The following is a 21941-nucleotide window of genomic DNA, read 5'->3' as shown; positions in this document are numbered from 1 at the left end:
AGGCTATTGGACACACGGCATTGCAAATAATATGGTTTATGCATGATTATTTCTGGGCTGAACAGTCAGGAGACACACAAGTCTCCTTCTTGCAACAGCTATAGACCAGTCATGCTCTTTCATGGTACATTTTTCAGAACCTATGGTGTCTTGCATTGTAGCGGCGTAAATGAATGCAGGCAGATTGTAAAGAATATATACAGCTTTAATGAAGAAATAGACTTACAGGACCAACGTTCCCGCAGAGCACAGGAAGTAGAAGGAGTGTGCGGGCTCCCACGTGCCCGATTTATAAGTAAACTTTCACCAGAGGCAAGCGTGCCCCCTAAGGGGCTGGCTTAACCCTACATTGCATCTTCCTGTAACTCCAGCTCCAGGGAAGAGGATACCCTCCTCTGGCTTATACAGGCCCCTGCATGCATTCATGTACAGACTCATACACATTATGAAAAATAACATAAGATTTCAAAAAGAAGGCCTTGATTGACAATTCTAGGCAACAGATTTTCATCCATGGGTCTTTGTGTACCAGGATCCTTCCAGCTCCTGCCACCATCAGCAGGTGCCCAGTGCACCATGGTTGTGATGTATGAATCTGGACAGGGACATGGCTGCTGTGGAAGTTCAGAAGGTAATTCAATTCTTTTGTATTATTTCAGCTCAACATTCCACATCACAGACCATTCTAGCAAGGAAATTGAGGCAGCAGGATTGTAAAATAGCTGGACACATTAGTTTCATATTCAGGTGTGGAGAGAGGGGAGTGCATTCATGGTTACTAATTGGCTTCGCTGATAGAAATTTATTCAGTTGTATACAGTTCAAGATGCCCTAGTTAGGGAATGGTGTCTCCAAGGTGGGCCAGATCCTTTATAACAACTAACTCAGACAATTTTCCTCAGATCATCCAGTGTAGATAATCTCTCATTGAGACTCACTTCCCAGGTTATTGTACTTTGTCTTAAGATGACAATTAAAACAAATTATCCCATAAGGTCAAGGTGCTTGTCACCAAGACAGCAGACCTGAAATTCATCCCCAGGACTTACAGGGTGGAGGAAAAATCAGCCCATGAATACTGTCCTCTTCTCTCCACACTGGGAAGTGTCATCCCAATAACCAGCAACAATAATAAAATAGTAATGACTAATAATGCTACTCCACACTACAATTCATGTGCTGCATGACAGAGCTTGCCTCGTTTGCACCAGGTCCTGATTTAATGTCTAGTCCCTCAAGAAAGTTGAAATATTGCCATTGGCAGGCACAGGTTTCAAACGTTAAAGAAGGTATCAAGGAAAAGTATCATCGATTTTTCTGATGTTCACAAGGGCTGTACCTGCCCCAGCCCCAAGCTTTGTCAAGACCCACACAGCAGCAAAGCATAGGGCCTGCCTAGATTCTAGGGATCAGAATTCCAGCAGGTTACCTTCCTTCCCATTTGATCTTGCCAGCTCAAAGCCACTTCCGACAGTGGCCCCCTAATATATAGAAACCCATAAATGGTTTGATCTTGGAAATCTAGAAGCATGCGTGAAATAGTCATCTGTATAGCAACTCGATATTGCACACCGTTGCCCAGTTATTACTAGGGAGGTATGTGGTTCCCTCTGGGTCCTGGATGATATAAGTCTCCACCTGTCCATTGCATGGTTATTTAGGACATGGACTGCAGGAATATAAAACGGACCCCGAAGCAGCCATCAGCTTAAGAAAGGGCCTGGAGTGTGTAATATAAGAATTAATTTTCAGCGTTGAAGTGAGTTTCTGGCCCGCAGCGCCAGCCGGGGACGGGGAGCTTGGCGGTTCCTTGGCCTCCTGTCTTTCTTGGGCTCTCTTTGGGCCTCTATTCCCTGGGTACTGCCTCTTTCTTCCTGCCCCACCCAGCTTCCGTCCAGAGCCCTCCCCACTTCGGCCCCACTGCCCTCTTTCGGCACGTGGCATTGGGTGCTGGGTCCCAGTCCTCGGGGCGCCTGGGCGGGCTCCAGTTCCTTTGTTTCTGTGGCCTGCCTGCACCAAGCAGGTTAGGCGCTTTGTTTGCGAGCTGCCCAACCAGCACGGAGGCCTGATCTCTCGGTCCCAGGAGAACCAGCATTGGGGTGAGTTTCTGGCCCGCGGCACCAGCCGGGGACGGGGAGCTCGGGGTTCGTTGGCCTCCTGTCCTTCTTGGGCTCTCTGCAGGGCCTCTATTCCCTGGGTACTGCCTCTTTTTTCCCGGCCCACCCAGCTTCCATCCAGAGCCCTCAGCACTTCGGCCCCACCGCCCTCTCTCGGCGCGTGGCATTGGGCGCTGGGTCCCAGTCCTCGGGGCGCCCGGGCGAGCTGCAGTTCCTTTGTTTCTGTGGTCTGGCTGCACCAAGCAGGGTAGGCGCTTTGTTTGCGAGCTGCCCAACCAGCACGGAGGCCTGATCTCTCGGCCCCAGGACAACCAGCGTTGGGGTGAGTTTCTGGCCCGCGGCGCCAGCCGGGGACGGGGATTTGGGGGTTCCTTGGCCTCCCATCCTTATTGGGCTCTCTGCAGGGCCTCTATTCCCTGGGTACTGCCTCTTTCTTCCTGGCCCACCCAGCTTCCGTCCAGAGCCCCCCCCACTTCGGCCCCACCGCCCACTTTCAGCGCGTGGCATCGCCCAGCCTAGCCTGTCTGGGCGCTAGGTCCCAGTCCTCGGGGCACCCGGGTGGGCTCCAGTTCCTTTGTTTCTGTGGCCTGCCTGCGCCAAGCAGGGTAGGCACTTTGTTTGAGAGCTGCCCAACCAGCTCGGAGGGCTTATCTCTCCCCGCTAGACAAGCCAGTGTTGGGCACGGAGACCTGATCCCTTGGTGCCAGGAGAGCCAACATTGGGGAGGCCGCGTTGGGCAGGCAAGGAGACCTGATCCGGTAAAAGAAGATCCATAAGGGAGCATTTGGAAGAAGAGATGGGCAGACGCCAAGGCAAGAATTCGCCCAACAAACTGAAAAGCAACATGAAGCCACCAGAAACCAGCGACCTCACAATGGAAGGACATGAACACCTTAATCAAGAAGGAGAAAAGATTGACTTCATGAAAGTGATTGACGCCCTTAAACAGCATGTAAAAACGCCCTTATAGAAATGGATGAGAAATATAACAGAAAGTTTGAAGAATTGAATAAATCAGTGAATGATACCCTAGGAAACCAAGGAAAAACAAACAGATAATGGAAACAGTTCAAGACTTGAAAACTGAAATGGAGGCAAAGAAGAAAACACAAACAGAGGGCCGGCTGGACATGGAAAATCTAGGTAAACGAATAGAGACTACAGAAACAAGCATAACCAGCAGAAAACAAGAGATAGAAGAAAGACTCTCAGATTCTGAAGATACCATAGAGAAAATAAACACTATGATCAAAGAAAACAGCAAGTCCAACAAACTCTCATCAAAAAACATTCAGGAAATATGGGACACAATAAAAAGACCAAACCTAAGAATAATAGGAGTAGAAGAAGGAGAAGAAGTGCAGCTCAATGGTCCAGAAAATATATTTAATAAAATTATAGAAGAAAACTTTCCCAACCTAAAGAAAGATATACCTATGAAGGTGCAAGAAGCATACAGAACACCGAATAGGGTGGATCAAAAAAAAAACATCCCCTCGCCATATAATTATCAAAACACAAAGCATACAGAATAAGGAAAAAATATTAAGAGCAGCAAAGGAAAAAGGCCAAATTACTTACAAAGGTAAACCTATCAGACTTACACCTGACTTTTCCATGGAAACCATGAAAGCCAGAAGGTCCTGGATAGATGTACTGCAGAAACTGAGAGACCATGGATGCAAGCCCAGACTACTATACCCAGCCAAACTTTCGTTCACTATAAATGGAGAAAATAAAATTTTCCAGGATAAAAATAAATTCAAACAATATGCAGCCACAAATCCAGCCTTACAGAAAGTAATAGAAGGAAAATCAATAACCAAGGAGTCCAACAATGACTACAATGACTCAGACATCTAGAGACCCTTCATCAACACAAACCAAAGAAGGGAAACACACAAACTCTACGACTAAAAAAAAATGACCGGAGTTAACAACCACTGGTCATTAATATCACTTAATGTCAATGGACTCAACTCACCTATAAAAAGGCACAGGCTAAGAGAATGGATAAGAAAACAGGATCCAACATTCTGCTGTTTACAAGAAACACAACTCAACCACAAAGACAGGCAGCTACTCAGAGTAAAGGGTTGGGAAAAGGCCTATCAAGCAAATGGACCTAAGAAACAAGTAGGTGTGGCCATACTAATCTCTAACAAAGTTGACTTCAAACTTAAATCAATCAGAAGAGATGGAGAGGGGCATTTTATATTCATAACAGGAACAGTTCATCAGGATGAAGTCTCAATCCTGAACATCTATGCCCCTAATATAAAAGCACCCACGTACATTAAAGAAACATTGCTAAAATTCAAGGCAGCCATCAAACCGCACACAATAATAGTAGGAGACTTCAACACTCCTCTCTCACCAATGGACAGGTCAATCAGACAGAAACCTAACAGAGAAATAAGAGAATTAAAGGAGGTAATGAAGCAAATGGAATTAACAGACATCTATAGAACATTCCACCCAAATAGGAAAGAATACACCTTCTTCTCTGCAGCTCATGGAACCTTCTCGAAAATCGACCACATAGTCGGTAACAAAGCAAACATCCACAGTTACAAAAAAATATTAGTAACCACCTGTGTCTTATCAGATCACCATGGATTAAAGTTAGAATTCAACAACAATGCTACCCCCGGAAAGCCTACAAAGTCATGAAAACTGAACAGCCAACTACTGAACCATACCTGGATTAAGGAAGAAATAAAGAAAGAAATTAAAGTCTTCCTGGAATTCAATCAAAATAAAGAAACAACATACTCAAACTTATGGGACACTATGAAAGCAGTCCTAAGAGGAAAGTTCATAGCACTAAGTGCCCACTTAAAGAAAACAGAGAAAGCTCACATTGGAGACTTAACAGCCCACCTGAAAGCTCTAGAAAAAAAAGAATCAGACTCACCTAGGAGGAGTAGGAGACTGGAAATAATCAAACTGAGGGCTGAAATCAATAAAATAGAAACACAGAGAACAATCCAAAGAATCAATGAAACAAAAAGCTGGTTCCTGGAGAAAATCAACAAGATTGACAAACCCCTATCCAAACTAATCAAACGGCAGAGAGAGAATTTGCAAATTAATAAGATCAGAAATGAAAAGGGGGACATAACCACAGACACAGAGGAAATTCAGAGAATCATTAGATCTTACTACAAAAGCCTGTATGCCACAAAACTGGAAAATGTAAAGGAAATGGATACTTTCTTAGATAAATATCATTTACCAAAGTTAAATCAGGACCAGGTTAACAATCTAAATAGACCTGTTAGTCGCGAAGAATTAGAAGAGGTTATCAAAAACCTCCCTACCAAAAAAAGCCCAGGACCAGATGGTTTCAATGCGGAATTCTACCAGAACTTCCAAGAAGACCTAATACCTATACTCCTTAATGTATTTCACAATATAGAAACAGAAGAGGCACTGCCAAATTCCTTTTATGAAGCTACAGTTACTCTGATACCAAAACTGCACAAAGACTCAACCAAGAAAGAGAATTATAGACCAATCTCACTCATGAACATCGATGCAAAAATCCTCAACAAAATACTGGCAAACCGAATCCAAGAACACATTAGAAAAATTATCCATTATGATCAAGTAGGCTTCATCCCAGGGATGCAGGGTTGGTTCAACATACGAAAATCTATCAATGTAATCCATCATATAAATAAACTAGAGAAAAAGACCATATGATCATCTCATTAGATGCTGAAAAAGCATTTGACAAAATTCAACATCCCTTTATGATAAAAGTATTGGAGAGATTAGGCATACAAGGGTCATACCTAAATATAATAAAAGCTATATACAGCAAGCCGACAGCTAACATCAAATTAAATGGAGAGAAACTCAAAGCCATCCCATTAAACTCAGGAACACGACAAGGCTGTACACTCTCGCCATACCTCTTCAATATAGTGCTTGAAGTTCTAGCAATAGCAATAAGACAACATAAGGGGATCAAGGGGATTCGAATTGGAAAGGAAGAAGTTAAACTTTCGTTATTTGCAGATGATATGATAGTGTACATAAGCGACCCCCAAAACTCCACCAAAGAACTTTTACAGCTGATAAACAGCTTTAGTAAAGTGGAAGAATACAAGATCAACTCCAAAAAATCAGTCGCACTCTTATACACAAAGGATATGGAAGCAGAGAGGGAAATCAGAGAAGCTTCACCTTTCACGATAGCCACAAACAGCATAAAATATCTTGGGGTAACTCTAACCAAGGAAGTGAAAGAGCTATTTGACAAGAACTTTAAGGAATTGAAGAAAGAAACTGAGGAGTATACCAGAAAATGGAAGAACCTCCCTTGCTCTTGGATTGGGAGGATCAACATAGTAAAAATGGCAATTCTACCAAAGGCAATTTATAGATTCAATGCAATCCCCATTAAGGTCCCATCAAAATTCTTCACAGATCTTGAGAGGACAATAATCAACTTTATATGGAAAAACAAAAAACCCAGGATAGCCAAAACAATCCTATACAATAAAGGATTGTCTGGAGGCATTACCATCCCTGACTTCAAACTCTATTACAGAGCTACAGTGATGAAAACAGTGTGGTACTGGTATAAAAACAGAGAAGTCGACCAATGGAATCATATAGAAGACCTGAATTTTAACCCACAAACCTATGAACATTTTATTTTTGATTAAGGAGGCAAAAGTATACAATGAAAGAAAGAAAACATCTTCAACAAATGGTGCTGGCATAACTGGACGTCAACATGTAGAAGAATGAAAATAGACCCATATCTATCACCATGCACAAAACTCAAGTCCAAATGGATTAAAGACCTCACTATCAGTCAGAACACATTGAACCTGATAGAAGAGAAAGTGGGAAGCACCCTACATCAGATGGGCACAGGAGATCGCTTCCTATGTGTAACCCCAATAGCTCAGACATTAAGGGCAACGTTGAATAAATGGGACCTACTAAAACTGAGAAGCTTCTGTAAAGCAAAGGACACTGTCACCAAGACAAAAAGGCAACCTACTGACTGGGAAAAGATCTTCACCAACCCCAAAACAGACAAAGGTCTGATCTCCAAAATATATAGAGAACTCAGGAAACTAGACTTTAAAATGCTAATTAACCCAATTCAAAAATGGGGCACTGATCTGAACAAGAATTCTCAGCAGGGGAATTTCAAATGGCCAAAAGACACTTAAGGTCATGCTCAACCTCCTTAGCGATCAGGGAAATGCAAATCAAAACAACTTTGAGATATCATCTTACACCTGTCAGAATGGCTAAAATAAAAAACTCCAATGATAGCCTTTGCTGGAGAGGCTGTGGAGGACGGGGTACCCTCATCCATTGCTGGTGGGAATGCAATCTTGTGCAACCACTTTGGAAATCAGTGTTTCGGTTTCTCAGGAAATTTGGGATCAACCTACCCCTGGACCCAGCAATAACACTCCTGGGAATATACCCAAGAGATGCCCTATCATATGACAAGAGCATTTGTTCAACTATGTTCATAGCAGTATTATTTGTAATAGTGAGAACCTAGAAACAACCTAGATGCCCTTCAATGGAAGAATGGATGAAGAAAGTGTGGAATATCTACACATTAGAGTACTATGCTGCGGTAAAAAACAATGACTTCTCGAATTTTGCATGCAAATGGATGGAAATAGAAATCACTATCCTGAGTGAGGTAACCCAGACCCAAAAAGATGAAAATGGGATGTACTCACTCATAAATGGTTTCTAGCCATAAATAAGGGACACGGAGCCTACAATTGGTGATCCTAAAGAAGCTAAGTAAGAAGGTGAACCAAAGGAAAAACATATAGCTATCCTCTTGGCTATGGGAAGTAGACAAAGCTGCCGGAGAGAAAACTGAGATCTTGGGGGTGGGGTGGGATGGGGGTAAGGGGAGTTGGGGAGAGAAAAGGCAGAAGGGGAGGAAGTGGGGAACTTGGAGAAAAAGGAGGATTGGGATAAAGGAAGGTTGGATAGGGGAGCACAGAAGCACAATTCTTAGTTAAGGGAGCCACCTTAGGGTTGGCAAGAGATTTGAACCTAGAAATGCTCCCAGGTGCCCAAGCCGAGGTCCCCAGTTAATTCCTTGGGGAGCTGGTGATAGGCAACCTCAAATGACCCTATCCTATAGCAATACTGACGAATATCTTGCATATCATCATAGAACCTTCATCTGGTGATGGATGGAGATAGAGACAGAGACCCACACTGGAGCACTGGACTGAGGTCCCAAGGTCCCAATGTGGAGTAGAAGGAGGGAGTACATGAGCAAGGAAGTCAGGACCACGAGGGGTGCACCAACCCACTGAGACAGCAGAGCTGACGTATTGGGAGCTCACCAAGGCCAGCTGGACTGTGACTGAAAAAGCATGGGATAAAACTGGACTCTCTGAACATGGCGAACAATGAGAGCTGATGAGACGCCAAGGACAATGGCAAGGGGTTTTGATCCTACGAAATGTGCTGGCTTTGTGGGAGCCTACCCAGTTTGGATGTTCACCTTCCTAGATATGGACGGAGGGGGGAGGACCTAGGACTTACCACAGGGCAGGGAACCCTGACTGCTCTTTGGACTGGAAAGGGAGGGGGAAAGGAGTGGGGGGAGGGGGAGAAGGGTGGGAGGAGGAGGAGAAGGGTGGGAGGAGGGGGAGGGAAATGGGAGGCTGGGAGGAGGTGGAAACTTGTTTTTTTTTCTCATTATCTCAATAAAAAAAAGATTAAAAAAAAGAATTAATTTTCCTGCTGAGTGCTTTTCACTCTGTCCACTTTTACAAGCATTGTGTGTAGTTTGGAGCTAGTTGAGTCCATCCCACTATCATCTCTGGACTGACTCCTTTATCTAACGTTCACGCTGTACAAGTCAATGTGTGAGGGAGGCTGTGATGAGATTAGTTTGTGCAGGGGGCAGTGGCAATCATGTCCAATAATAGAACAGACAGTTCGGGTTCAGGAAGGAGTCCTTGGTGTTCCCCCTCTCACAGCTCCTATGAGAGGGGTGGAGTACTAAAGTTTTCAGGAAGTTCAAAATCACATCCTAACCCAGACTAGAAACGGCCCTCAAGGCAGCATGCAACTCAAACAAATTGGAAATTCAATCTCTGACATGAATGTATATGAGCCCATGAAATGTGCTTTTGCAAAAATAAATGGAATGTCTAGAAGCACAGGGTTCAGGTACCACCAGTCTTGGAGCAAAACTGGCCTCCAGGGCCCCTTGTTGGAGGGTTCAAGTACCAGCAGCTGCTCTCCCGTCTGGGGAAGTTTCTCCAACTCCCTCTGGCCAGCTCCAAGACCCAACCTGCATGTTCATTTGATTTCCCCACCTTAAGGTCACCCCAAACATGTCCTGCAGCAGTTGTCCCCAAGTATGGGCCCTGAACCAAAGAAAAGCTAAGCTACAACCTGATTTTGGCGATGGCTGCTTTCAGGCCCGTACATCCTGCTGCATCTATACAGAAGTTCCAAGAGTAGCCGGCCCCATGAAGTGGCTGAGCCTGGAGGAAATGTGCAGGAGGCCTGTAACAGGACATCTGACTGCATGGCACCCACAGAAACAGGCCTAAGAGCTGAAGCCAGAGGCATTTGTCTCCCCCAGGAGGACCAGATGTGCTACAACAAGGCCAAGAAGAACAAATACAAATCTCCTGCTTGGAGCCAGACAGCCTCAGGGGGTTTCCTGTTTTAGTCATGCCCTTCCTCCCCAGTCATATGGCACATTACCTGAACCACACAGCAAACAGTGATGTCCTCAGGTACAGCATCAGAGAACACATTCCTCTCTGCAGTATTCCTTCCGCAGCCCCCATTGGAGCCTGCCAGCCTGTGACTGTACTTACAGATGAGTGGAACTAAATGGAGATCCCGTACCTGGGCTGGGCCAGGTTCTGAATGTCCAGTGCCTTTTCCCACTTCTAGTGACTCTGAGCCCTTGTCGTCCCCTCTGACTCCATGGATGGGAAGCCTGAACAGGAAGAGAAGCTGCCAGTGTTGCTGAACTCCAAAGCCTAGTTTTCCTATCTTTGTCCTGCTGTAGTTCAGGCATATGACCATGGGAGGGTGTGTCCCATACATTCCCATGAGTACCCTGTGCACTAGTGTGTACCCCAGTGCAGTGAACCCTGTTTTATAAGGAGAAAAGCTTGGAGATGGTAGGGGGACTGCCAATACTGATATACAGGTCCTTGTCCCGACAGCTTCAGTTAGGGGTCACTGTCATCCGCCAAGTTATCTTCTGCCTTGTGGCATGGGCTTCCTGGGCAGTAGATCACCCTGCCCGAGTTTTCCTGGATTGCCAGTGTTCTCTGTCCCTCACTGTGACTTTCACAGGTGTGAAGGTGGCCTGGAACATGGTTTTAGGAATCTTGTTCTCTTTTCCTCCTGCATCCTATTGTTCCCATAGTTTCCTTCTCGCCTGCCTGTCCCTGCTTTTTTCTCTTGATTAACAGAAATAAATATTCTAAATCTCCATTGAAACTTCAGAGCAAGAAGAGGGACTGAACAGAAAAAATGTTCCAGGACAGTGTCCACCACGGAGATCGGTCAAGCTCAGAAGAGAGGATACACAGAAAATTCCTGGGAGGCCTTTTCCGAGGAGCAAGTCTCTGCTGTTTAATCTCTGAACTCCATGAAATTTTACTCATGCAAAAGAAGCCAGAAGATCATTCAGGCAGGGGGTACATTAGAGAAGCAGACACCACTATAAATAGTGGAAAGCTGGAAGGCACCTGAAAGAAAACTGAACTTGAAAACTGAATACATTATTTGATGTGAGACATCATTTTTATGTGTAGTCACATGGTCCTGTGCACGGATACACATTGTTGGTGTGAGTTCATGTATGTGTATGCTTCATGGATGTGGAGAGGAAGGGCAGCTTTTAGTATCACCCTTCTGGTGCAATCCACATTGAAAACGTTTTATTGAAAATAGATTCTTCTCTCATACAGTACATCCTGACCACAGATTCTCCTTCCTCCACTCCCTAACTCTTTGACATCCTATGTCCCCCAGATCAGCTATCCTCCATTTCCACTTCAGAGAAGAGCAGGCCTCTAAGACAGAAGAGCCAGACAGGATACAACAAGATATAATAAGACTAGGCAAAAGCCGTCATGCAGATGATGGAACAGACAACCCAACAAAAGGAAAACATTCACAAAGCAGGTCAAACAGTTTCCCACTCATAGGAGCCCCATCAAGAACACCAAGCTAACACCCACAACATTCACACAGAGGATCTATTACAGACCCTTGCAGGCCCTATGCTTGCTGTTTTGGTCTCAGTGAGTCCATGTCAGCTATGCTTAGTTGATTCAATGAGCCATGTTCTCCTGGTGTCGACCATCTTCTCTGAGAGTCCACATTCTTTTCAGACAGGGTGTCTTACAGGCCTCCTGCTGTGTTTCCTTCTCAGCTTGCTGTGTGATTTTGGAAACGTCACTTGACCTCTCTGTTTTATTCTCCCCATGCATAAGATGAGTGTATGAAGGCATCATTCTCATGCCTGGCTACATGATACTAGTCAGGGCTTCAGCCAGGCTTGTTGCTTCATCCCCTCATAAGTCTTGGCACTCTGACAAGGCTGGCCTTTACCTGTTCACTGGATATACCCTTATAGCACGCAAGCCCAGCTATCTGTATAGACTGAGGCTAATTTTGAGCTTTCTATGTGTTTCACTTCTGGAAACACTGGATGCAGGTGCAGTAAATAGGTCTACAGACATCTGTCCACTGTAATCATGACCCTGCCTCTGTTGAAAACTTACCTGCCTTTGGTAATCTAGTGCTGTCTCTTGGCCCTTGTTACTCTAAAGTCCACATAGATTCATTGCCTTTGACTTATTCTCTTGAGACCCCTGACTCCTCTTAGTCCCTGCCCTCAAACTCTCCCCCACTTTCTCTTTAGAAAAGGGCAGGCCTCCCATGTATATCACCAGCCATTGCATAACAACACTAGTAGGTCCTTAAAACAACCTTTGATGTTTTGACAAGATGAGGTCACTTCTAAACCGTTCTCTCTGAAAAATGACAAAATGAGAATTTGCTGGAAAAGGGTCAGAATAGCAATTAAAAATGGGAGAGATTATACTGTGTACTTTCCTTACCTGCCTGCCCCACAGGGGTGGGCAAAGGTAGTAACCACCAACCAGCCCTTCCCTTCCTCTGAGTTTCTGGTTCCATATTTTTCCTGGACATATCTGTTTTGTCAGGAATGTTAGCTGCTTAGACACACACAGTTGCAGCTGCCACTGCCCAGTGCTCATGTCCATGGTCTCCTGATGCTGCTCACACCCCCTTCCCCCAAAACCCTCTCCACAGACACCATGCCAGAATTGGTAGGATAGTTGTCTTATCATACAAGTCTCAGGAGAGTTCTGTATAGGCACCTAGGAGGGTGCAGCAGAACATGAAGCTAGAGAAGTACTGTCCATGAATGCTGCTGAGGCACAGCCTTCCCTTGTTCTGCCAGGGACATGTGACAGCTATGTGTTCCAATGACTGGTATGTGTTCCAGTGACCGCTGTGTGTTTCTGTGACTCTATGTGTTCCAGTGACAACTGTGTGTTCCAGTGACTATGTGTTCTACTGAGCACTGTGTTCCAGTGGCTACTGTGTTCCAGTGATCACTATGTGTTCCAGTGACGACTATGTGTTCCAGTGCCTGCTGTGTGTTCCAGTGTCTGCTATGTGTTCCAGTGATCACTATGTGTTCGAGTGGCCACTATGTGTTCCAGTAACTGCTATGTGTTCCAGTGACTGCTGTGTCTTCCAGTGACTTCTATGTGTTCTAGTGACCACTGTGTGTTCCAGTGGCCACCATGTGCTCCAGTGATCACTATGTGTTCCAGTGACCACTATGTTTTCCAGTGACCGCAGTGTGTTCCAGTGACCACTGTGTGTTCCAGCGACCACTATGTGTTCCAGTGATTACTGTGCGATCCAATAACCACTATGTGTTCCAGTGACTGCTATGTGTTCCAATAACCACTATGTGTTCCAGTGACCTCTATGTGTTCCAGTGACTGCTATGTGTTGCACTGACAGCTGTGTGTTCCTGTGACTCTATGTGTTCCAGTGAACACTGTGTGTCCCAGTGACTGCTATGTGTTCTAGTGACCACTATGTGTTCCAGTGACTGCTGTGTGTTCCAGGGACCACTATGTGTTCCAGTGACTGCTATGTGTTCTAGTGACCACTGTGTGATCCAGTGACCACTATGTGTTTTTCTGGCTGCTATGTGTTCCAATAACCCCTAAGTGTTCCAGTGACCGCTATGTGTTCCAATAACCACTATGTGTTCCAGTGACCACTATGTGTTTTTCTGGCTGCTATGTGTTCCAGTGACCGCTGTGATTTCCAGTGACCACTATGTGTTTTAGTGTCTGCTATATGTTCCAGTGACCACCATGTGTTCCAGTGACCACTGTGTGTTCCAGTGACCATTATATGTTCCAGTGACTGCTGTGTGTTCCAGTGAACGTTATGTGTTCCAGTGACTGCTATGTGTTCCAGTGGCTGCTATGCATTCCAATGACCGGTATGTGTTTCTATCCCTCACCTGCTCTGAGCTGACTTCTGTACAAATTGTAATAAAACACATCCTTTTCTGTGGAGGGCACACACAAGTTGTAAATGGATAAACTGTGCTTTATTGCTAATATAAGGAGAGAAAGATAGGAATGTCTTGGCCAGTATGGGCGACAAACTTCCTGCGACACCAGAAGAGCCCATCTCCCACTTGCTCCTGGAGAATGAAGATGTTCTTGGTCTCCACCAGAGTCTTCATATCAAGGTTGTCGTTGATAGCAGGGGAATGCTTTTTTCTCAGTATTGCCCTCTGGTTCTTCCTAAGTTTAGCTCTCTTGTTGTTAAACCAGTCCTGAAATCCGAGGGAGAGAAGGGTTCGATTAACATATTTAGCAGTTGCTGCTCTCATTTGACCCTATGAATCTCTTTTGAACCCACAATGCAGTTTTTAAGTGCTCACATGCTTTGTATGGCTGAAGCTACTAGCCATTTCATGGCCAATGACCTGCCTACAGTTTCATAGTTCCTGGGTTGTATGTCACTACCAGAAAAACAAAGAAAAATTCATTACACACAATACCAAACCCTTTATTCTGCACACCCAATTAGAGTCATGTACCAAGCTCTATGTGCACAGGCTTACAGTTATTCTTTCAAAATTGTCCTTAGAAACAGTCTCCTGTATTCCTGGTGGTCATGAACTCCCTTTGTATTCAAGAACTGACTCCTCTGCCCTAGTGGGAACTTGGGGAAATATTTTTCCTGGATATGAGATATAATAACACCAGAAACTAAATGTAGAACCACCACTGTCTGAATCACCTTTTCAAAACCTTCTAAAAGAAACAAAGAAATTTACCCTCTTGAACTTTAAGTTCTCTTTCCACATTTGTCTCACATGATAGGAAAATGCTTTAGTTTATGAAAAAATATTTCATGGCTCAATTATCCCATTTCCCCTTTAGTTTGTCATTCATTCATTCTTTTACCAAGTGCACATGTTCTGTTTTACAACCAAGATATTCCCTACAGCCATATGATCATTTCCAAGTCACCCTGAGTTTCAAAATGATACTCACCAGGAGACCCCTGTGAAGCACTCTTTTGTGTTACACGGAATCAAATGTTAATTATGCCACACACACACACACACACATGCAAAATATTTATGCAACATAGATACTATATACACACATGTATATATACACATTTATACATACATGAGAGAGACAGACAGACAGAGGTGTAGATGCTATATATTTGGTTTTGCTTTTATTTTAGGATCACAATTGACTGCCCCGCACGGAGTAAACATTAGCTAAAGTTTTCCTTTTCCATTTTCCGTTTGCCAAGGTCTCATATTCCAGATCTTTTCCCCCAGCATAAGACACAAGGAAAAAATAAAGTAGTTTCATGTGCCTAGGGCAAAGTCATCCATGTCCGGAGGCAACTCTGAGATCAGCACTCTGGTAAACTAAATACGCAGGCTGACTGACCTTCACCTTCTGTTCATCCACATTCATGAGCTCTGCCAGTTCTCTTCTGTGAAGAGAAAAAAGACAAATATTTAATATTCCATACTAGGCATGGAATTAACTATAATTAGTACATTCCATGTATATTTTAAAATTTAATATCTTGCTCTCCATACTTATTCTTTTTATTTTATTTTTAGAACAATATTATTTTATATACAAATCCCAGTTCCGGCTTACTTTGTAGTAATAAGGAGCGGCGGGGCTGTGTCCCCAACACCCCAGCCGCCTGACTAGCTTATGCCCAAAATAACAACACACAAACTGTATTCATTTAAACACTGCTTGGCCCTTTAGCTCTAGCCCTTACTGGCTAATTCTGATATCCCGATCAACCCATCTCTAATAATCTGTGAGCACCAGTCTTACCAGGAAGATTCTAGCCTAAGTCCATCCTGGGTCAGAGCTGGGGCATGGCATCTCTCTGAGGCGTCTGCTCCAGAGAGGAGAGCTGTGGATTCTGAGCTCACTTCCTCTTCCTCCCAGCGTTCTATTCTGTTTACTCCACCTACCTATGTTCTAACCAATAAAATGGGCCAAGGCAGTTCCTTTATTAGCCAATGACCTTCCTCCACCATTAGTTCTGTTGCAGCCTGCCTTCAGGAGGCCCTCCGCCTAGCCCAACCCAATCTCTTAGGGACTCAGCCTCCTGGTGCAGATGCAGAATAACTCTAGTTCTTCCCCACTGCCCCTCTCAGCTCAGCTCCATCCCTTTGTGACTCCCCATTGAAGTGCAAAACAATTCTGCCAAGGACCCTCAGCCACCATACTTGCTGGGACACAGCTACCCACAACAGCTACACTTGACTGGGACCAAAGGACCCACCCAACAAATACGACACCAGATGTCTACACTAAGAAACACCTCAAACATCGTAGCTTCAGATGCCTAGATCCCAGCGCCAAACACAAACATGAATCAATACAACATGCTTCCTCAAGATGTCAGCAACTCTATTGTGATAGGCTATAAGAAAAGCGATTTAGCTGAAGCATAAGACAAGGACTTCAAGACACCAATTATTAATATGTTCAAATACCTTAAAGAAGATCCAAATAAATGTCTGAAAGACCACAAAAACTTGCCAAAAAAAAAAACACAAGTAAAAACAATTCCAGACATGAAAGTAGAATTTAACAAAGAAATAGAATCACCAAAGAAAACCCAGAATGAAATAAAAAGAGAAGTGAAAAACTCAGGATGTCGAACAAAAACTTTATATGAAAGTCTCAACAACAGATTAAAAGACATGGAAGATAGAGTTTCACATCTTGAAGACAAGGTAGAAAAATGAATATCTTGGTCAAAGAAAGTGTTAAATATTAAAAATAAATATCCAGACATAATTAACCCAGGAAATCTGGGACAATATTTAAACACCATACCTATGAATAATAGGTATAGAGAAGGAGAAAAGCACACACCAAAAGCACAAAAATTCTTTTCAATAAAATCATGAAGGAAAACTCACCCACTCTAAAGAAAGAGATGCTTATTAAGGTACAAGAAGCATACAGAACACCAAATAGACTGGAGCAGAAAAGAAAATACCTTTGCCACATAATTAAAACACTAAAGATACAGAACAAAGAAAGAATATTAAAAGCTTCAAGGGAAAAGGACCAAGTCACATGTAAAGATGGGCCCATTGGAGAGTCTGAATGCCGGGAGGGATTGGTTAGATGTTGTAGAAGCCCTAAGAGACCACAGATGTCAGATCAGACTACTAGATCCAGCAAAACTACTAACCACAGTTAACAGAGAAAGAAAAAAACATTTCAAGAGAAAAGCAAATTTGGGCAATTTCTGTCCACCCATACAGCTCGGCAGAAGGCACTAGAAGGAAATTTCAGGCTGAAGAGAGAAAGTTAACTGAATCCAAGAGGACACAAGGAATAAATAATCTCACAATAGTTAATCAAATGATGGAAAAATGCTACACCACAACAAAATAACAGAAATCAGTAAACACCGATCATTAAAAACTATCTAATTTAATGGTCTATATTCTTCCCCACACACACCAGAAAACACAGACTAACAGATTTGGTAAGAAAATGGGATCCATCTTTGTGCTGCATTCAAGAAACAGCTCACAAACCAAGGACAGCAAGGACAGATGTTACCTTAGAGTAACAGGATGGGAAATGGCATTCCAAGCAAACAGAACCAAGATGCAAGCAGGTGTAGCTATTTTAATATCTGAGAGACTTCAAAACAAAACTAATCAGACAAGATAAGAAAGAACACTATATATCCATTAAAGAAAAAATCCACCAAGAGAAAAAAATTACTATTATAGACATACACCCAGATACACTGAACCTAATAGAATAAAACAGAGAGGTCAAGTTATGTTTCCAAAATCACATAGCAAGCTGAGAAGGAAACACAGCAGGCCTGTAAGAAACCCTGTCTCAAAGAAAGTAATAAATAACCTTGAACTCATTGACACAGGAAAAGACCTTCTGAACAGATCACCAGTAGCACAGGCACTAAGACTAAAAGTTACTAAATGGGACCTCATGAAACTGAAAAGCTTCTGTATGCTTCTGGACAGCAAAGGACACCATCATCAGCACAACACTCCAGGGCAGGCCCCATGTCCAGAGTAGTTGGCCAACACAAAAGATATTGTATTTTGTGTGTGTGTGTGTGTGTGTGTGTGTGTGTGTGTGAACCTTTTGTTTTGTTCTGTTACTTCTTGTCTTGTTTTCTTTTTTAAGTTTGTCTTCTTTGATTTGGGTTTTGGTTTTGTTGTTTTTTTTCTGTTTTTTTTCCTTTGTTTTTGAGAAAGAGAAAGTTCATGAAGTTGAATGGGTAAGGAGGATATGGGAGGAGTTAGGGGAGAGAAAGAATATGATTAAAATATATTGCATGAAAAATATTTTAATAAAAATGTAAATAATTGCTATCTCCCCTCACACCTTTATAAGCAGACTTTTCAGCAACCTTTAGAAGGAGCTTTATGTAGAAGTGGTTTGAAGGGAAGTGGGGGAGCAGTGGACAGGGGAGCGGGGGAGTCTGGGGAGGCTGAGAGTAGTGGGGGGAAGGGAAACTGTAGTAGGGATGTAATGTATGAGAGAGAGAGAGTGGTGGTGGTGCACACCTTTAATCCCAGCACTCGGGAGGCAGAGGCAGGTGGCTCTCTGTGAGTTTGAGACCAGCCTAGTCTACAGAGAGAGTTCCAGGACAGACGGGGCTATTACACAGAGAAACCCTGATTTGAAAATATATATAAACAAAAGAAAAAAGAAAATTTGTATGTGTCTATATCTGCCACATACAAATTATACATATTTTGTGACATCAGGAATTGAACCTACAATCCCAGATATGCTAGGCAAGGGGTCTACCACTGAGCTGTATGGTTTTATAATTATATTTGTATTTATGTGTTTTTCAGTCTTATTTTGAAACAGAGTTTCACTAAGCTGCTTCTGCTGACCTTGAGCATCCTCCTGAGCCCTGCAAAACCTGGAAGTGTCTCTCTTTCTGGATCTACTCCCATGTGGCTGAGGTTATAGATCTGTGCCACTAGGTACAGATAACTATGCAAAGTGACGGCCGAATGATATGTTTGTGAGGGCACACAAGTCTTCATTCTTCCGTATATTTGATCTCTGAAAAATTTTGCACACAAAAAGCAGGCCCCACACAGGCAACACAAATGAAATGATAAATGTGGAAGTTTAGCAGATTTTAGTATTTCTGTGTATTGAAAGAAATGATTCTGGGAAGAAAACATTACATGCAATCAGACAGCAAATTTGAACACCAATAACTCACCACAAAACACACCCTGACTTAGATAGGAGAAAAAGACCTTGCTAAAGACATATTTGACCACGAACATAGGTCATGGTATCCATAAACACAGGGAAATTCAGGCAGCAGTAGTGAAAAGCAGTTCAAACCACACCCAGAAGGTCCTCACACTCAGAAGGTGGCTACTAACAACACCCACAGAATAAATCATGGTGAGTCCCTGAAGACATTGGAAACATGATGCTCCCTCTGGGGAAATGTCAAATAGTACAGCGCAAAGGAAGGGTGAGGTGGTTCCTCAAATAGTGAGCAGGGATGATCCCATGACACAAGTCTGATTCTGGGTGTGCACCCCGAGTGACTGAGATGGAGTTCTAAAAGCATTTGTCTGCTCCACTAGATCACACCAGTGAAGCACAAGCCACATGGGCCACAGGGAAAATCTGCCCAGATAGCTTTTCACATGGCTGTGCATAGGGGTGTTTGGGTATGACTGACCCCTGAGAAAGCAGAAATTTTGTCTGATGCTAACACACCGACAAGGCTCAAAGACATACTAATCGAGGCAGCTTAGTTCAGGAAGGACAAATTCTGCCTGATTTTCCTTATATGAGGTCCTTAGAGGAATCATATAGAGAGGACAAATAAACAAGAGAGTGGTAGGTGGGGACTAGGGGCATGGAAAGGGCACTTATTTAATGGGTTCAGGTTTTGCTGTGGCGTCATAGAGACTCCCAGGGACCTATCCCCAAATCACTTGAGAAGACTTCAGTCTGCTGAGTTCTGACCTTCAGATTTGATTTAAGCAATGCCCTTTATGTTTCTGTGTTTAATTTTGGACACTTTTTAAACAGAAAGGAACCAAAGGAGTGGTCAGTGAGCATTTTGGAGACCTGGTTTGCACCAGGATGCATGGAAAGTTCAACCTTGGTCACCCAAGAAGTATGCTCTTGAGGGACCAAGAGCTAGACCTGACCTGCAGACATACAGGGAAAGAGGCCTCAAACTATTAAGAGAGCAAACTTTCTGCTTCTCTCTCACCCTCTTTACCTGAGCCAAAGGCCTAGTAGGCGTTTTCTCCTGCCGTTGGCTAATTTTCCAGCCTGCTCCCCTATGTTCAAGGTCTGTCCTAAACATGGTTCAGTTTATGAGAGGACTAGTCAGCTGAAAACTTCCAGTTCTCCAAATGAAAACCATTTCGTTTTCAGATTCCCCTTTCTACTTTGTGGGGAGTCTCTCTCTCTCTCTCTCTCTCTCTCTCTCTCTCTCTCTCTCTCTCTCTCTCTCTCTCCCTCTCCTCTCTTCTCTTCCTCCTCCTCTGTCTCTCTGTCTCTCTCCTCTCCTCTCCTCCTCCTCCTCTGTCTCTCTCTCCTCTCCTCTCCTCCTCCTCCTCTGTCTCTCTCTCTCTGTTTCTCTCTCTGTCTCTCTCTTCTCTCTCTTCTCTCTTCTCTCTTCTCTCTCTCTCTCTCTCTCTCTCTCTCTCTCTCTCTCTCTCTCTCTCTCTCTCTCTCTCTCTCTCTCTCTCTCTCTCTCGCATGCCTCACTGTGTGTGTTTCCTACTTCACTTTTAGTACTTTTAGTAAGTACCATTGCCTCCTGTTGTGCCCGGGATCTTTCCGCCTTTGAATTCTTTAATGGATGGAGAAAACAGACTTCTAGACAACAACTCCCCTTAAACATCATCAAAGAGTCAGGTGAAGATTGTGGATTCAGGGCCAAGAATTGATAGGAAGTCAAGCCTGATGACACAAACCAGTAATCTCAGCTACTGAAGAAGCTGTGGCAGAAGGATTGATCACAACTTCAAGGACTGATTGGGCTACCAAGTCGGTTCAAGTCCAGCCTGTACAACTCAGACTCCGATTCAACAAAACTAAAAAGAGGCTGTGGTCCCCTACATGCAACACAGCTCATGCAGGGAGCCTGAGATTCCTTTACAAAAAAAGCCACCTCTGTCTGCTGCATGGGTCACCCTCAAGTTTCGCGGCTTTCTTCCTCAGAGTGAGGCCAATGCCCTTAGCTCGCCAGAGGGCGCACTCCTGTGGCTCCCACCTAGGCTCTCGTGCGCTGAGGTTCCCTGAGGAGCTTGTACCTCAGTGGCAAAAAGCTATGCTTATTATGAGTCAGTATTCTGAATCTCAAAAATATTACAAACTTTCAACAAGACTGAGGAGAGGCCAGGGGAGAGGAGAAGGAGCCCAAAGTCCTAAAGGACAGACCCGATTCATACCGTCTGATGGCGTCTGGGTACTGAGTTTCTTCAAAGACTGCTCGCAGTTCCCACAGCTGTCCAGGCGTGAATATGTATGGTTTCTGGCGAATCTTGACTAATGGCTGTTCACTGGCTTCGACCATGTTCATGGCCATCTCCACCTCTTCTTGCTCAATGTCTTGGCTGTTACTTATATCCCAGTCCTGGTAGCTGTGGTCGTCGACAGAGCTCTTCTGGCCCTCACAGAACAGATTATTCAGGGCCTCTATGACTCCCTGGTCAAAGCTGCCACTGTTTATCGTGTAGGCCACTGTTTTCTCAGGTTCAGTCATTATTTCTTCCTCATAGAAGTTCACCCGGTAAAAGTCATAGTCGAAGTAGTAGTACTTGCGGGCCATGATCTGAGCGCATCAGAAAGCGCCCCCTTGTGGGTTCTGAAATGGCTGTGCGCCTTGAAGCCCCCTGAGGAACTGTCTGGGATTTCCAGGCTAAAATTGTTACTCCAGACTGCTATCGCTGCTATTGGCTTTCAACTCACAACCCTGGGTGAGGCTCTAGTTTAGGCATACAAGGGGTGGAGTGTGGGCACGAACTTGTGCATGGAATAATGACAGTTGCAGTAAGTAGTGTTGGGGAAAAAATTAAAAAAAATAGAAATAAATAAAAAAGACTGCTTGAAGGAGATCGCTAGTTTTCTGACTTGCTGGAGAAAGAAACCAGCAGTTGGTCCTGAGCTGAGGAGTTTCTTTTAGATCTACGAACAA

At 43.9% G+C, this 21941-nt stretch overlaps 1 protein-coding gene across 1 annotated transcript; it reads right to left on the bottom strand.

Annotated features, from left to right (window-relative positions):
• Positions 1-13788: 13788 nt before the first annotated feature.
• LOC142840349 (uncharacterized) lies at positions 13789-21575 on the bottom strand. The gene is made up of 3 exons (XM_075956910.1): positions 21196-21575; positions 15158-15203; positions 13789-14013 (listed from the first exon to the last, which is right to left on the bottom strand). The coding sequence occupies exons 1-3, from the start codon at positions 21573-21575 to the stop codon at positions 13789-13791; spliced, it is 651 nt and encodes a 216-aa protein (XP_075813025.1).
• Between the last annotated feature and the right edge of the window lie 366 nt (positions 21576-21941).

Source organism: Microtus pennsylvanicus, chromosome X (genome assembly GCF_037038515.1).
Source record: "Microtus pennsylvanicus isolate mMicPen1 chromosome X, mMicPen1.hap1, whole genome shotgun sequence".
Taxonomy (NCBI): Eukaryota; Metazoa; Chordata; class Mammalia; order Rodentia; family Cricetidae; genus Microtus; species Microtus pennsylvanicus.
The sequence above is the reverse complement of the archived record's forward strand: the minus strand, read 5'-3'. Positions and strand labels throughout refer to the sequence as shown.

What these genes read in the sequence shown, in the direction of transcription:
- LOC142840349 (XM_075956910.1), bottom strand. Translation starts at nt 21,575, where the DNA reads ATGGCCCGCAAGTACTACTACTTCGACTATGACTTTTACCGGGTGAAC. An exon ending in TACCCAGACGCCATCAGACG is followed by an intron (nt 15,204 to 21,195) that starts GTATGAATCGGG and finishes TTCTCTTCACAG; the next exon opens with AAGAGAACTGGCAGAGCTCA. An exon ending in TGGATGAACAGAAGGTGAAG is followed by an intron (nt 14,014 to 15,157) that starts GTCAGTCAGCCT and finishes CTCGGATTTCAG; the next exon opens with GACTGGTTTAACAACAAGAG.